At 49.3% G+C, this 16,782-nt stretch overlaps 1 protein-coding gene across 1 annotated transcript; it reads right to left on the bottom strand.

The window, feature by feature from the left end:
* Positions 1-7,886: 7,886 nt before the first annotated feature.
* Positions 7,887-16,060, bottom strand: BHLHE41 (basic helix-loop-helix family member e41; the record flags this gene model as incomplete). The annotated part of the gene is made up of 5 exons (XM_081331891.1): positions 15,692-16,060; positions 14,481-14,544; positions 13,675-13,782; positions 10,253-10,364; positions 7,887-8,998 (listed from the first exon to the last, which is right to left on the bottom strand). Exons 1-5 carry the CDS (start codon positions 15,754-15,756, stop codon positions 7,887-7,889), a joined length of 1,461 nt encoding a protein of 486 aa, XP_081188017.1. The 5' UTR covers positions 15,757-16,060.
* Between the last annotated feature and the right edge of the window lie 722 nt (positions 16,061-16,782).

Genomic DNA, 16,782 nt, shown 5'->3' with positions numbered 1-16,782 from the left:
TCAAAATGTCTACCTTCATCACGCTGTACTTCTGTTCCATCCTCTCTTCCATTCTTTCCTCAAATTTCTCCAATTTCTCCTCCATCTGTGCAAATTTATCAGCAATTGATTGATTAATTGATTCCAAAAGTACCTGGGCATGTTTATCCAAGGCATCTCGCAAATCCTTCGATGTCAGCACTTCAGGAGGGTGCAATGCCTGTAGTGATGATTGTTGCACCGGCGAGGATCCTCCACTCCGAAGAGTTTTAGAGGGAGGTTTAGCCGCCATCTTTTAATCCTCAATTATGACGCACTTTCAATTAAAGTTTAAAAAGTCCAACAAGTTAGAGAGTACAGTAAAATAGTCCTCTTCACCTTTTCCTCTTGTACCGCTCTGCCTGCTCCTTTAAATCATAGTCCTTTCTTCAGGCAGGGATGGTTCGCAGACGCCTGGCTCTGCTCCAGGAAGTTCGGAGCAGAGACGACGGCCAGCTGGGAGCAACCCAGGCTTCGGGGGAGTTCGATCCTTCAGCCGCCCAAGCTCCAAGCTCAGGCGGCCTCGGAGAACTCTACCCCTACCTGGGGCCTCACCCCCTCCTCTTCTCCCGAGGAGGGGGCTTCAATTTCGCCCGAACAGCTGATCGGCGCTGTTTCGGGCGAAAAAACAAACAGCTGAGCCGCGGGCAGCCAGGGGAGGCTGTCTTCAGCGCCGCGCCGCCAGCGGAAGTCCCAGGGTTGAAGAATCTTGATGCTCTCTGAGCTTGGTTGTTTTCTTGCAGCTATTTCATTACCTAACTATGTAACATCATCAGTGCCCATAAGGAGTGGGTTTGCTCTGTTTATCTTCTAGTGGAGGGGTGTCAAACTGCAGGTCCATGGGCTGGACACATCACATGGAAGCTGCACGCACCCCATGGCAAAACTCTCCCAATACGTTGTGCGACGTCATGTGCTATCGTGAATTTGGCATGTCTGTTCTAGTGGATATCCCATGACAGTGTTGGTGGAAGTGTGTCTTAGAGGTTATTTGGTTGGGCTGTTTACCACTTACCTGTTAGAAATTCTGTTTATATATAGCAGCACAGATCAAACCAAAAGTACAGTCACCATGTGCTTTACTGCTTACCTACTTTAAACTGTAACAGGAAACAGGAAACTACTTAGAATGAAAAACATAGAAAGCAAGCCCATCTGCATCGCGTGTGATGCATCTCCTTATGGAGTGGGCGCTGTATTGAGGGAAACGGGGAGCAAAGGCCTATTGCATATTACTCCTGAACACTGTCAAAGGCAGAAAGGAATTATGCACAAATTGACAAGGAAGCCTTGGCAATTGTGACGGGAGTCAAGAAATTTCACGACTACCTGTATGGCAGGGAGTTCACCATTTTTACTGACCACAAACCATTATTGGGGTTGTTCACAACTGACAAACAGACACCACAAATTCTATCCCCAAGGATGCTAAGATGGTCCATATTCCTATCTGCATACACTTGCAAACTGGTCTACAAACCAGGCAGGGACATGGGCCACGCTGATGCATTAAGCAGATTACCGCTAAGAATCACTGAACCTGACCCAGCACCTGCGGAGCAGATCCTATCCATCCAAGATCTACCGGATTGCCCCCTCCAGGCGAAGGACATTGCTGCTGGCACCACAGCAGACAAGGTACTGTGCAGGGTCCAAATGTGGGTAGCATCTGGGTGGCAGGAAAAGAGCCCGGGTCCAGAGTTTCAGGCATATTTCGTGAGGAGGCATGAGTTGTCTTCTCACAAAGAATGCCTTTTGTGGGGTAGCAGAGTCATTATCCCGGAGAAGCTTTGTGAGAGGTTTTTGCAGTCGCTTCACAAGGATCACCCCGGCATAGTTAGGATGAAGGCACGAGCTAGGAGTTACTTATGGTGGCCTGGTCTTGATAAGGCCATAGAGGAGCAAGTAGCAGTGTGCCACATATGTCAAAGGTCAAGGCCAGAACAGCCGCAGGCCCCCCCACACAAATGGGAAGCGACACACACCCCGTGGTCCAGGGTGCATATTGATTATGCGGGGCCTTTCCAGGGACAACTGTTTTTGGTGGTGGTTGACAGTCACTCTAAATGGTTGGAAGTAGTTCCAGTTTCTAGCATGACCACTGCAAAGACTGTTCAGGTGCTCCGGGGAATATTTGCCACTCATGGGTTGCCTGATGTGTTGGTCCCTGACAATGGCCCACAATTCACATCTGCTGATTTCCAGGCATTCACCAGGGCCAATTTGATTAGGCACGTCACATCCGCGCCTTTCCACCCATCATCTAACGGTCTTGCAGAATGAATGGTGAGAACGGCTAAGGACGCATTGAGGCGCATCATCAGTGGAGACTGGTACCAAAGGTTGGCTCAATTCCTTCTGGCACAACACACCACACCATGCACAGCAACTGGCAAGAGTCCTGCAGAGCTACGTTGGGGTCGTCGCCTAATTACCAAGTTGGACAGATTACACCCCAACAGAATGGCAGCCCAATCGGATCAACCCCAACCTGATACCACTAGAGAACTTCACATTGCAGAAAAGGTTTGGGCCCAGAACTATGGGTCAGGCCATGCCTGGATTCAGGGGGTGGTGGTTGACAAAACGGGGCCTGTATCATACATTGTAGAGGTGGAGGAAGGCCGCCAGGTCAGAAGACACATAGACCAGTGGAGGAAGCAGAGCCCCAAAAACCCACAAGTTTTGGAGTCAGATCAACCTGCCTCTTCGGAGTTGGGGGAAGGGGATAACCAATCTGACACCGGACAGTTACCCAGTAATGTTGGCTGGGCTGAGGAACACCAGGCCGGGGAACCCTATGACATTGGGGTGGATTGGGCTTGGAATCAGGACTCAGATGCAGACCTGGGCAACATGGACACAGAGCAAACCCTGCAATTGTCAGCCAGAACCCATAGGCCACCGGCATACCTCAAAGATTTTGTGAGGTTTTGAGGGAGAGGTTATGACGCTTTTCAAATAACCGGATTCACACATTGGAGGTTCTCATCATGTTTTTTTTTATTGGTTATCATTACTGTCTCAATATGGGGGAAGTGGTGTTATGTATATAGGGGATGTTTCCACAGTAGTGAGCCACTGACACCACCAGGTGGCATGGTACCCTGTCCGGATTGGCAGGGTAGTTCTTGGTGGGAAATCCAGATAAGGGGATTGGTCCCAGATATACCTGGCTAGGTATATAAGAGGGGCTAATAGCCCTTTGTCTTCAGTCATGTGTTAACTTCAATAAAGGTCTATTATGCTGAGCCCTGTTGTCTGGAGTCGTCCATGCGGTCCAGAACCCACTACATAATAATCTTGGTTTAACAGAGTGTGCGAGGCGAACAACAGCAGCAGCAGTGACAAAAACTCTCCAAATGATTAAATCCTCTAAGTTTACTCAATCCTCAAAACAGCTGTGGCTCACCTCTTACATAACATTCAAGCGAGATTTCTCTTCCCCTGCTACCTTGGCAACAGCCTAAAAATATTTAGACAAGATTTTTGGATTACGCCTTACGAAGAAAGCATTCGTGGCGTGATGATCGGGTATCTGCCAACAGTTCTCAACCAAAAAGGAACAAGGGATGTTTGGAGACCACACGACGTCACCGTGGAACTTAAACCACCTTTTCCACACCTGTTTTTAATTAATTTCCTTCTCTACCCTTATGGTCTTGTGCACGTGTCATGAACTGTGGTCTGGTGGTCACTGCCTAGGTGACTAAATGCTCCTTTCCACATTGGGAACTACTGGTTTTGCTTTCGATCTTATCCAGCAGAGGAGAACCACCCTACAAAGCTGATGGAGATGACCACTTGCTAACAATAGGGAGGAATTCTAGATGGCTACATTGGTGGGCTGTATCGCCAACCCTTCGCTCTTGGGCAGAAGTCGTCACAGTCAGGTTTGGCTTGACTTCTTTGTCCCAGGGTATTCTGGGACTATTAAGAGACCTTGGAAAAAGTTCAGAGAAGAGCAACTAAGATGATCAAAGGCCCGAAGACTAAAACATATGAAGAACGGCTACGGGACTTGGGTTTGGCTAGTCTAAAGAAAAGGAGAAACGGGCAACGTGATAGCAGTCTTCCAGTATTTGAGGGGCTGCCACAAAGAAGAGGGGGGTCAAACTATTCTCCAAAGCACCAGAGGGCAGGACAGGAAAGAATGGTTGGAAATTGATCAAAGAGAAAAGCAACCTGAAATTAAGAAGAAAGTTCCTAACAGTGAGTAAAATTAACCAGTGGAACAACCTGCCTCCAGAAGTTGTGGGTGCTCCATCACTGGAGATTTTTAAGAAGAGACTGGACATTCACTTGTCTGAGATGGTATAGGTGGACTAGAAGACCTCCAAGGTCCCTTCCATCTCTAGTCTATTCTGGGTCATCTCTAGGTTTCTACTGAAGACCCCAAAACAGGATAGGAAACAAGTGGAAGAGAACATTTGTAGCTCAGGGTTGAGCTGTGAGGTCTCTGAGCTTGGTGGTGTTCTTGCAGACGTTTCATTACTAAACTAACTAACTTCATCAATGACAGGGAACATCTGGCAAACCACTGTTTGCACCCTTATGGAAAGTTAGATTCAGCCTCCATTATCCGTATGCTTATCTGGAGTCAAACTTCTCACTGAATATGCTAAGATGTATTTCTCAGTAAACATTCGTTAAGATGGAACTTTTAATGGCAGGTGCCTGAGGTTTTTTTTTAAGAAAACATATAATCCTGTCTCATAAATCAAGGGAATTTGAAATCAAGAATGTGCCTAGGTGACAGAAAGGGAATCCAAGCCACTGTTTAAGTGTGTGTGTGTGTGTGTGTGTGTGTGTGTGTGTGTGTGTAAATGCATGCACTCGCACACAAACACACACAACTCTTACCTTGCTTGAATCTATAATAACAAGGCGGGGACAGGCTGGGTGGAAGGGGGCTTGGTTTCAATGGTCACAGGAGCCATTTTGACTTTTTTGACCTCACACTCTAGGTCTGCCAAAAGCGAAAGCAAGTTTGGACAATTTATGGCCTACCCTTCAATACTGCTAAGCTTGTAAGCCGCCCTGAGTCTTCAGAGAAGGGCGGGATATAAATGGAATTAAAATAAAATAAAATAAATAAATAAAATAAATAAAGTGCTAGTGTACGAGTTCGTGGCTTGGCCTTCTTGGATCCTCCGCTCTCTTCCTGTTCTCTGCCAACGTGCAAATCTGCTCACACTTACTAGCCTCAAAGTGCCTTATGATCCTGTGTAAGAAATTATGCTGAGGCTTCAAGTCAACAATTTGCATCAGGACAGAATGTTGGTTCCTGTCAGCCTCACCAGGAAGTGCAAACCGGAAACGCAACCAGATGAGCTAATTCTGCTTTATCGTGAGACTACCCTAACTCGCAATCCAGCAAGTCCGAAAGCACAAACCTTCCACAATCTCCTTTACAGCCTGAGAAACTAGGAAGGCTCGTTGCTGACTCTCTTTCTCTGACTATTATATAGGTGTGGGCTCAGTTGTCGCTTATCTGATCAGTCCCTCTTTGCTTCGTATCCCAAGGTCATTCGCATCTACCATTTCATGTCTATGGAGATTCTCAGTCATCCAGGTCATGTTGTCCCAAAGGTTTTCTTCTTTCTTTCTTTCTTTCTTTCTTTCTTTTCTTTCTTTCTTTCTTTCTTTCTTTCTTTCTTTCTTTCTTTCTTTCTTTCTTTCTTTCTTTCTTTCTTTCCTTCTTTCCTTCCTTCCTTCCTTCCTTCCTTCCTTCCTTTTCCTCAAAGGGCAACATGACTTTGTTTTTCCTTGAAGATGTTTTGCTTCTCATCCATGAAGCTTCTTCAGTTCCGACCAAAGGGTGGAATTGGAAGGATTTATATTCCGTGCAGCCATCTAGTTGTTAGTCCGCTTTCTGAATGAAATGTGTACAGATCTGTACACTGGAGAAACAAAACAACCACTTCACAAGTGTGTGTGTGTGTGTGTGGCACAACAGAGGGGAACAAACCCCATCAGGACAAGATTCAGCGGTCCATTTGCATTTGAAAGACAAAGGCCACTCTTTTGAAGACAGAAAAGTCCACAGTTTGGACAGAGAGAACCGCCGGCTTGAAAGAGGGATCAAAGAGACTATCTACATTTAGACTGAACAGCCCTTTCTCATCTCCTGTTTACAGCACAGTGCCAAGGAGGTTCCACACACATTTGGGCTATTCAGGTGACCCTGAGGGCACAGCTAAACCCCCAAGTGGCCTCAACGCCTCTCAGAAAGAGTACTAATGACCAGAGGACTGCAGAGAATGTAAATCCTTCATCATTCAGTCAGAACTGAAGAAGCTCCTCGGATGTGAAGCGATAGGCTTTCAAGGAAAAACAAAGTCCAGTTGCCTTTTGAGAAGAAGAAGAAAAACACTTTTGGGAAATCCTATTACAGTTGCCCTGATCTCCGTGTTCTGTACCAGCCTGCTACCGGCCCTGCAGAAAAAGGCAGGGACAACCCCTTTTACAAGAAGGCAAGAGGCTGGAATTATGCCTGCCAAATTTATTGCTACAAAAACAAACGGAACAAGACAAACCAAGAAACAGGAGCTTTAAGAAACAGGAACCATCCAAGCGGTTGCCTTCAGCAAACCAGCCCTCCCACACATTCCCCTTATATAGAGTTCAGGGCGTGGCTTCTCTCTGCCTCCTTCCGAGGAGCCCCATTGCCTTCCTCTGTTTACTCCTAATTGACTGCCTCCTGCGTCGGGCGTCCTTGAACAGGGCCAGCTGTGGGTCATCTTCATCCACGATGTCAGGCTCACACAGCTGGGTCTCCGTGGTGACCAAGTGGGAGGGGCCTGGCTGAGGGCGCTCATCAGCAAGATCTTCAACCCCCTCAGCAAGGTCTTCAACACCCCCCTCCTCCTCCTCTGAGTCGTCCGACCCAACTGCCGAACCCACAGGCTGACCCTGAATCACAACACAACGGTTCAGACGCGGTTACGTTTGGTGGACCGGCACTCAACCATCTAGGTACTGTATCGAGTTAACCAACCTAATTCTAGGCCTGTCATCTTTCAAACAGGTACAACAACACACACCACTGAATCCAGGACAGGAGAATGAGACGCAGCGAGAGTATTCCTAATCAGGGATCATAAATTCCCAGGAGGCAAGCTCAGCTTCTCAAATCTCAAAAGAGTCCACAAAGACTCTTTCTTCCGCACCAGGGTCTACTCTGAAGTCAGTTTCACTGAAATTAATGACTTCTCCTAAAAGCAGGCAGTCCTCAGCTTAGGACCACAACTGGGCCCCAGATTTCTCTCGCTAAGCGGAACGAGGCTTAGACTTCTCCCTTAACAAGTGCGAAGTGAGCCTGCTTGTCAGGTGAGCCTTGCCCCATTTTGTCGCCTCTCTCGCCACAGTTGTTTAGTCAACCCCTGCAGTTAAGTCACACGGTTGTTAGGTGAATCTGGCTTGCCCACTGCTTGTCAGAAGGTCGCAAAAGGGAGACGGGGGGGAATCATGTGAACCCCGGACGCTGCCACCGTCATCAGTAGGAGTCAGTTGCCAAGCGTCCAAATTTTGATCACGACCACGGGGATGCTGCAACGGTCGTAAGATTTGGGGGGGGAGGGAAACGGTCCTCAGTTGCTTTTTTTCAATGCCGTTGGAACTTTGAACAGTCGCTAAACGAGGACTAGCTGCAGAGGGAAAGGAAAAGAAAAGCTTTCCAAAGGTGTTTCCCCGCCCCCCCAGCAACCTCTGCAAAGCAGGAGACACAGAGGAGAGCCATTTGTTGTTCTTGTTGTTGTTTTTTTAAAAACAACAACAACAGAGACAATCAACGGTCAATCTAGACTTCTGTCTCTGCAGTGGGACACACACTAAAAAAAAAAAAAACATGGAGACTTCCCTGGAGATTAAATGCTGGACAGCTTAGCATCTGCTTGCAAGGGCCGGTCCCGTCCGGGCTGAAGATCAGGCTTTGGGGAAGGGCAATGATCCAGGTCTGTGTTTAGCTCAGCCGGCTTGCAGGGGAAGAGGGGGGCAGGGGGCTGAGGATGAGAGGCTGCCTCCATGGGAAAGCGGGGGGCTGTCCCCAAAAGCGAGTGGCCTTTCTCGGCTGAGGGGGCCAACGTTGCTGCCGGCGCTGCTGCTGCGGCCACGGTAAGGGAAGGAAAAGCAGCAGCAGCAGCAGCTCCTTGGAGACACATCCCAGGATAAAGGAAGGGGAAGGGGCCGGCAGCCCCCCCAGCGGGGTAGAGCGATTTCTCCAGGCTGATCTTCTCCAGGAAGGGCTGCATGTAGGCGGCGGCCACCGAGGGGGCGAGGAAGTAGAAAGGCAAGCAGAAGGGAGCGGTGGGGGGCTGGCCCAAGAGAGGCCCTCCTAGCCCACAACTGGCCCCCACGCCCAAAGCCATCAGGGAGTTGAGAAGCACAGGGTCTGGCTGCCCCCCAACGCCATCCCCCTCCGTCGTGGCTGTGGAGGGGCTGCCATTCTCCAGCCTGCGTCTTTTGACTCCCTCGGGGGCTTCTTCCACGTCGTAGCCGGCAGGCTCCTGCTTGACCGTGAAGCCACCCCGTGAGGCCTTCCCCTCGTACTCGCCTCCGTAGCCACTGTCCGTGTCGGTGTCGTGCTCCCCGGCCTGCTCCCTGCTGCTGGGGGGCAGGTGAGGGGTGGCAGTGCCCCTACTCCAGTTTTGAGTCCTCTGGATGACCGGCACGCAGTGGGGCTGGGCCTCCTGCTTTGGGGTCCCTCCAGGACGCTTCTGCTGCTGCTGCTGCTGCTGTCCCTCATGGGGAGACCACCGTCCTTTGGCCCCACAAAGCTTTGGGATCAAGTGGGCAGAGCCGGGCAGGAAGCGAGTGCAAACGGTGTGCAAGTGACTGAGCAGCTGGACGCAGCGTTGCTCCTGGCTGGTCCAGCTTTCTGATCGGGAGAGGTAGTGCAAGACTTCTTTGGTGCAAGTTTGGAATCCCGAATGGAAAGCATCCAGGTCGGACTGTGGAGGAGACTTCAGGGATCTGTCTCCTGCAAGAAGCACGAGAAGATGGCCAACAGCTAGGAAGAAGCTCACATCACCGGTCAGATCTCTGGGTCCGGAGCCAGGGGCCCAGGAATGAAGCAGAGGGATCCTTGGTGCTCTCTGAGCTACGTGGTTTTCTCGCAGATGTTTCATGACCCAACTAGGGAACATCATCAGTGCTAGAAGGGAGTTGGGTTAGCTGGGAGGAGGAGGACGAGGAGGACGAGGAGGACGAGGAGGACGAGGAGGACGAGGAGATGGTCCTTGGTGTTCTCTGAGCTTGATGGTTTCTTGCAGATGTTTCATTGCCCAAACTAGCCATTAGGGATAATGAAACATCTGCAAGAAAAGCACCAAGCTCAGAGAACACCAAGGACCACCACCTCCTCCTCCTCCTCCTCCTCCTCCTCCTCCTCCTCCTCCTCCTCCTCTCTGCAAACCCCTCTCCCTTCTGGCACTGATGATGTTCCCTAGTTGGGTAATGAAACGTCTGCAAGGAAACCACCCAGCTCAGAGAGCACCAAGCATCTCCTCATTTCAACCCTGAACGAGGCAGAACCTGACTGCTGAGTTAATCAAATCTCCACCTTTTCTATTTAAAAAGAAAAAAATATATGAAAATAACAAACCTTCTGACTCAACCTTTTCAGCCGTTAGGGGAGAAAAACAGGCCCTTATGGGGCAACAAGTATTCCAACAGGTAACTCATCAAAGCTCCAATTTTTAATCCTTTTAACTGGAGCAAAAACTTTGGGGTTGATGTCTAAAGACAAGGGACTAGAATCTGGGAGACCCTGAGTTCTAGTCCTCCCTTTGGCACGAAACCAACTAGATGACCTTGGGCAGCCCCCTCCCTCTCCATCTTAGGAAGAAGAAGGCAAGGGCAAACCACTTCTGAAAAATGCCTCCACCCCCCAAAAAAACCTCTGCAAGATCTTGTTCAGGCATTCCGCAGGAGTCAAGATGGACTTGAAAGGGGAAAAAAAAGTTTAAAACCCTCCACTAAATAGGATTTACTTTCAAGTAAGTTTAGATGGGAGCAATTATGGAGCAATCCTTCCCCCCTCTCTCTTCCTTCCTTCCTTCCTTCCTTCCTTCCTTCCTCTTTCTTTCTTTCTTTCTTTCTTTCTTTCTTTCTTTCTTTCTTTCTTTCTTTCTTTCTTTCTCTCTCTCTCTCTCTCTCTCTCTCTCTCTCTCTCTCTCTCTCTTTCATTTAGAGCTTCCTTTTATGTTCTTTCTGAGCTGAACGCCTTCCTTACCATTCTGCAGAGCAATGATTTTCTGATGCAGCTGTTCCGTTAAGGCAGTCAATGTTTTGACGTGTTTCAAGGTTAATTCCAGAACTACGGCTTTCTCCAGATGCCCCAATGTCTGGAAAGGAAAAGAGAGGTCTGTGTGCTCACACCAGCATGTAATTTCCTAGCCACTTTTCCAAAGTTCACTAGAATCGGTTTGAAAGGGATCCTCTCCCATTTGGGGTGTGTGACAACGCACCCAATTTTAAAGGGACCTATACAAGGACCTCTAAGGGACACGGTGGCTCAGTGGGTTAGGATGCTGAGCTTGTCAATCAGAAGATCGGCAGTTTGGCAGGTCGAATCCCGAGTGCCTCGTAACAGAGTGAGCGCCTGTTACTTGTCCCAGCTTCTGCCAACCTAGCAGTTCGAAAGCACATAAAAATGCAAGTAGAAAAATAGGGACCACTACGGTGGGAAGGTAACAGCGTTCCGTGCGCCTTTGGCGTCTAGTCATGCCGGCCACATGACCACGGAGACGTCCTCGGACAAGCGCTGGCTCTTCGGCTTTGAAACGGAGATGAGCACTGGCCCCTAGAGTCAGAAACGACTAGCACGCATGTGCGGGGGAACCTTTACCTTTACTTTACCTTTACAAGGACCTCTGTGTGTGCCCAACAAAAGGACTGTGGGTTAAAAAGCGTCTACTACATTCTTGGAATGGCTTAGGGGGGGAAAATGGATAAAAATATAGGGGGCCTTAAAATGAACCCCCCTGTAAAAAAAAATTCACTTCCAACCCAACCTAACTTTAAACGACTCCAGTTCAGCACATTTACTCAGGGAGTAACCCCCAAGGAGCCAGTTTGGTGTAGTGGTTAGGAAGGCATCAAGCTGGAAACTGGGAGAAGGGGAATTCTAGTCCTGCTTTAGCCTCAAAGCCAGCTGGGTGACCTTGGGCCAGTCATTCTCTCCCGGCCCGCAGAAGCAGGCAACGACAAACCACTTCTGAAGTCTTGCCAAGAAAAAACAGAGGGACTTGTCCAGATAGGAGTCGACACTTACTCAAAGCTACACACGTACACACAAACGTTCTCCCAGTAATTTGTGGGTCCCCCCCCCATAAACAGAGACAGGCATGGGATGTCACTTCAGTTATAAACCACCCCAATATATGTAGGCTTTTAAAAACTCTCAGAGTGTACAGAATAGCTGAAATGGCAGGAAGGTCTGCTCCAAAGTAAGTTTAATCATATTTTATTGTTTTATTTTGTTTATGAAATTTACAGGTAGTCCTACTACCAGCCAAATCAGTGGGGAAGCCAGATTCCCTTAACAACTGGGTTACTATAACTTAAGAACTGCAATAATAATAATAATAAATAATAATAATAATAATAATAATAATAATAATAATAATAATAATAATAATAATAATAATAATAATAATAATAATAATAATAATAATAATAATAATAGGAGAAGGAGGAGAAAGAGAAGGAGAAGAAGAAGAGGAGGAAAAAGAAGAGGAGGAGGAGGAGGAGGAAGAAGAAGAAGAAGAAGAAGAAGAAGAAGAAGAAGAAGAAGAAGAAGAAGAAGAAGAAGAAGAAGAAGAAGAAGAAGAAGAAGAAGAAGAAGAAGAAGGTTTAAGGTTTATTAAATTTATATGCCGCCCTTCTCCCTGAGGTCTCAGGGTGGCTCAAAACAATAAAAAGTTAAAAGATATAAGAAGAAGAAGAACAACAACAACAAACAACAACAACTGTGGGAGGTCCTTGGTGCTCTGAGCTTGGTGGTTTTCCTGCAGACTTTGCCTGACCCAACTAGGTCACATCATCAGGGCTAGAAGAGAATGGGATTAGGAGGGAGGAGGAGGAGGAGGAGAAAAGAAGAAAGATAGAAAGATAGAAAGAAAGAAAGAAAGAAAGAAAGAAAGATAGAAAGAAAGAAAGAAAGAAAGAAAGAAAGAAAGAAAGGAAGGAAGGAAGGAAGGAAGGAAGGAAGGAAGGAAGGAAGGAAGGAAGGAAGGAAAGGAGAAGAAGGAGAAGAAGGAGAAGAAGAAGAAGAAGAGGAGGAGGAAGAGGAGGAAAAAGAAGAAGAGGAGGAAAAGGAAGAAGGGGAGGAGGAGGAGGAGGAGGAGGAAGAAGAAGGAGAAGGAGAAGGAGAAGGAGAAGGAGAAGGAGAAGGAGAAGGAGAAGGAGAAGGAGAAGGAGAAGAAGAAGAAGAAGAAGAAGAAGAAGAAGAAGAAGAAGAAGAAGAAGAAGAAGAAGAACAACAACAACAACAACAACAACAACAACAACAACAACAACAACAACAACTGTGGGAGGTCCCACAACAACAACAACAACAACTGTGGGAGGTCCCTGGTGCTCTGAGCTTGGTGGTTTTCCTGCAGACGTTGCCTGACCCAACTAGGTCACATCATCAGGGCTAGAAGGAAGTATAATTATATAAGCAGAGAGCAATTCCCCTTCTCTCTAGCACTGATGATGTGACCTGGTCGGGTCATGAAATGTCTGCAGGAAAACCAACAAGCCCAGAGAGTACTAAGGACCCCGTGGTTCTTCTCCTTCTCCTTTTCTTTCTTCTTCTTCCTCCTCCTCCTCCTCCTCCTTCATTCCTCAACCCCCACTTCCTTGTAGCACTGAAGAAGAGGTGAAAAGGGACCTTGGAGGTCATCTAATCCAACCCCCTGCTCAGGCAGGAAACCCTGTACCATTTCAGATAAATGGCTGTCCAGTCTCTTTTTAAAAACTTCCAGTGTTGGAGCATCCATAGCTTCTGGAGGCAGGTTGTTCCACTGGCTAATTGTTCTAACTGTCAGGAAATTCCTCCTTAGTTCTAGGTTGCTTCTCTCCTTGACTAGTTTCCATCCGTTGCTTCTTGTCCTGCCTTCAGGTGCTTTGGAGAATAGCTTGACTCCCTCTTCTTTGGGGCAGCCCCTGAGATATTGGAAGACTGGTATCATGTCCCCCCTCGTCCTTCTCTTCATTAAACTAGACATACCCAATTCCAGCAACGGTTCCTGATATGTTTTAGCCTCCAGACCTGTAATCATCTTTGTTGCTCTTCTCTGCACTCTTTCTAGAGTCTCCACATCTTTTCTACATCATGGTGACCAAAACTGGATGCATTTGTTAACCACCACCACCCCGTCGTGATCCACTTAACAACAGCGGCAAGCCACGTGGTAAAAGGGGCCAAAGCTCACCTAACCAATGTCTCCCTTAGCCACAGAAATGTCGGGCCGCATTGTGGCCGTAAGTCAAGGACCTCCCCGTATTTGCCCCCCCTCATTATTATCACAACTAGATGACTCCATTCAAGGAAAGGGGGTTCTCCGGCGCCATTGTTTTGGAGCGCGAAAGATTCTCTCAGAAACCAGGCAAGACGACCTGGTATTAATCCGGGGACTCGGTTAGGGGCAGAGAGGAGAAACTCACTGTCAGTTTGAGATGTTCGGGGAGCAAATCCTTCAACTGAGCGATGCACTCGTTGATCCGGTCCCGTCTCTTCTTCTCTATCAGTCGGTGGGGCAGTTTGTAGGTTTCCTAAGCAGAAAGGGGGGGGGGGGAGAAAGGGAGAAGAGTTTCTTTTTCTTTCTTTCTTTCTTTCTTTCTGTCTGTCTTTCTTTCTTTCTTTCTTTCTTTCTCTCTCTCTCTCTCTCTCTTTCTTTCTTTTTCTTTCCTTCCTTCCTTCCTTTCTTTCTCTCTCTCTCTCTTTCTTTCTCTTTCTTTTCTTTCTTTCCTTCCTTCCTTCCTTCCTTCCTTCCTTCCTTCCTTCCTTCCTTCCTTTCTTTCTGTCTCTCTCTCTCTTTCTCTTTCTTTCTTTCTTTCTTTCTTTCTTTCTTTCTTTCTTTCTTTCTTTCTTTCTTTTTCTTTCCTTCTTCTTTCTTTCTTTTTCTTTCTTCCTTCCTTCCTTCCTTCCTTCCTTCCTTCCTTCCTTCCTTCCTTCCTTCCTTCCTTCCTTCCTTCCTTTCCTTCCTTCCTTCCTTTCTTTCTTTCTTTCTTTCTTTCTTTCTTTCTTTCTTTCTTTCTTTCTTGGTGGACCACCTTTTTGCAGATTCCTACGTTAATAATTGGGCAGGGGGGAGATAAATAAAAACCCTAACCCATCCACTGCCCCCAAAATGAATGAATGACCCCCGGATTTTTTTTTTTGGTTTTGTTTTGTAACAAGAAGTTGCTGGAGGGAAAGAGACGGGCTGGTTGCCAAAAAGCTGAGAAACCTGGGGAGGGGGGTGTCTTACCTTGCTCTCGTCCCGCTTCATGCTCCTCCTGGACCGGCACATGTGCAAGGGAGAATAATCCAGCCTAGAGGAAGGAAGGAAGGAAGGAAGGAAGGAAGGAAGGAAGGAAGGAAGGAAGGAAGGAAGGAAGGAAGGAAGGAAGGAAGGAAGGAAGGAAATGAGGAAGGAAGGAAGGGGAAGGGAGAAAAAAAAATAGGAAAAGAGGGCTCGGGCGACGCAGGCCTCCCCCGCGGCAGCGGGACACGTGCGCTTCCCGAGAAGGCGAAGAAGGTGCGCAGCTAAAATCCGTCTCGCGCAGGAGGAGCAGGGAGGCACGCGCGGGCACGTGCGCCCGCACACGCTCACCCACGCACGGAGAGATCAGCTTTCTTTTTTTTAAGATGCAATGCTGTGGGAGGGGGGAGGGGTCCCTCTAAATTGTTACCGTATTCCCCTCCCCCGCCTCCTCCCTGCAAACTCTGCTCCCTCCTAGCACGGATGTGGTTACCTAGTTGGGGTGATGAAACGTCTGCAAGAAAACAACCGAGCTCAGAGGGTACCAAGAATCCCCCCCAAATCTTCCTCCTCCTCCTCCTCCTCCTCCTCCTCCTCCTCCTCCTCCTCCTCGCAGACCCCTCTCCCTTCTGGCACTGATGATGTTAGCTAGTTGGGACATGAAAACTCTCCAAGAAAGCCATCAAGCTCAGAGACCACCAAGGACCCCACAGTTTTTTTTCCTCCTCCTCCTCCTCCTCCTCCTCCTCCTCCTCCTCCTCCTCCTCCTCCTCCTCGCAAACCCCTCTCGCTTCTGGCAGTGATGATGTTAGCTAGTTTGGGTAATGAAACGTCTGCAAGAAAACAACCCAGCTTAGAGGGTACCAAGAATCCCCCTCAAATCCTCCTCCTCCTCCTCCTCCTCCTCCTCCTCCTCCTCCTCCTCCTCGCAAACCCCTCTCGCTTCTGGCACTGATGATGTTACCTAGTTTGGGTAATGAAACATCTGCAAAAAAAGCAACCCAGCTCAGAGGGTACCAAGAATCCCCCCAAAATCCTCCTCCTCCTCCTCTTTGCAAACCCCTCTCGCTTCTGGCACTGATGATGTTACCTAGTTTGGGTAATGAAACGTCTGCAAGAAAACAACCCAGCTCAGAGAGTACCAAGGACCACCCCCCTTCCCATCTTCCTCTTCCTCTTCCTCCTCCTCCTCCTCCTCGGTCCGCCCGGAGCCCTACCCTCTGATGTCCCGAAACTGCTCTAAAACCGGCCTTTCTTGCAAAGGAGAGGGCGCTTCATCCATGCCGGCCCTGGTGGTCTCCAGGCTCCCCTCCCTGGCCAGCCGAAATAGCTTGAGGAAGCCGGGGACGCTGGTCAGGCGATCCGGGGCGCCTGGCTGGAGCCTTCTCCGACCGTTTGGGGAGAAGAGGGGGGGGGGTGTACCGTTTGTGAAAGCTGGAAGTCGCCTTTCCTCTCGCGCCTCTCTCTCTCTGTGTGTCTCTCTCTGTGTGTGTCTCTCCCTCTCTTTTTCTCTCTTTTTTCTCTGCCTGTCTCTTTCCCCCCCTCTTGCAGCCGCGACGCCCCCGGACGGGACGGGCGCCTCTCTGCTCAGGCGCTCGCCCGCAGGGCACACGCGTTGCCAGCCAGCCCAGCAGCCGGCTCACGTGCGGAACGTACCCTGCAAACTCGAGGCTTGGAGGGAGGGGGGGGCAGGGACGCCGGGAGGCGGGGATAGCTGGCCAAGCGACCGGAACGGGTGGAGGGGTGGGGGAGTAGGGGAAACGGTGACAAGTTGGCCAGGCTGTCTCCTCCTCCTCCTCCTCCTCCTCCTCCTCCTCCTCCACCACCACCACCACCCGAGACGGCGCAGGGGAAGGGAAGGAAGGGGGTCCCGGGCGCCCTCGCCAAGCGCTGCTCCTTCCAGCTGCTACCCAAGGAGAAAGCCCGTGGACTTTTTCGGACCTCTGCCCGGTGGCCGTGGGACTTCTTCTGCCCGCCCTCAGGGCTGCAGACTCGGGCAGTCTCAGCCGGGTCAGATCTGGTCTGGATCAAATCGGGAGGAGAGATCGCGCCCGGGTGGGTGGGCGTCTGGCTGGCTGGCTCTTTTGCCATTTGCTGGAGACCTGCCAAGGCACGGGAGGGAAAGAGGAGCGGGGGGGGGGGTCCGGGCAAACCCCACGAAAGGGGCGCTTTGCTCGGAAGGAAATCCCCGTGGAGTGAGTGGGGAATCCCTTCTGCGGTTAAGCCTGCAATGCAGGGGCAACCCCACTGCCGCGAGGAAACACACCCCCCCCACACACACACACACCAGGACCAAGAGAGCCAACGC

The sequence above is a fragment of the Vipera berus genome (genome assembly GCF_964194415.1).
Source record: "Vipera berus genome assembly, chromosome: 6".
Lineage (NCBI taxonomy): Eukaryota > Metazoa > Chordata > Lepidosauria > Squamata > Viperidae > Vipera > Vipera berus.
The sequence above is the reverse complement of the archived record's forward strand: the minus strand, read 5'-3'. Positions and strand labels throughout refer to the sequence as shown.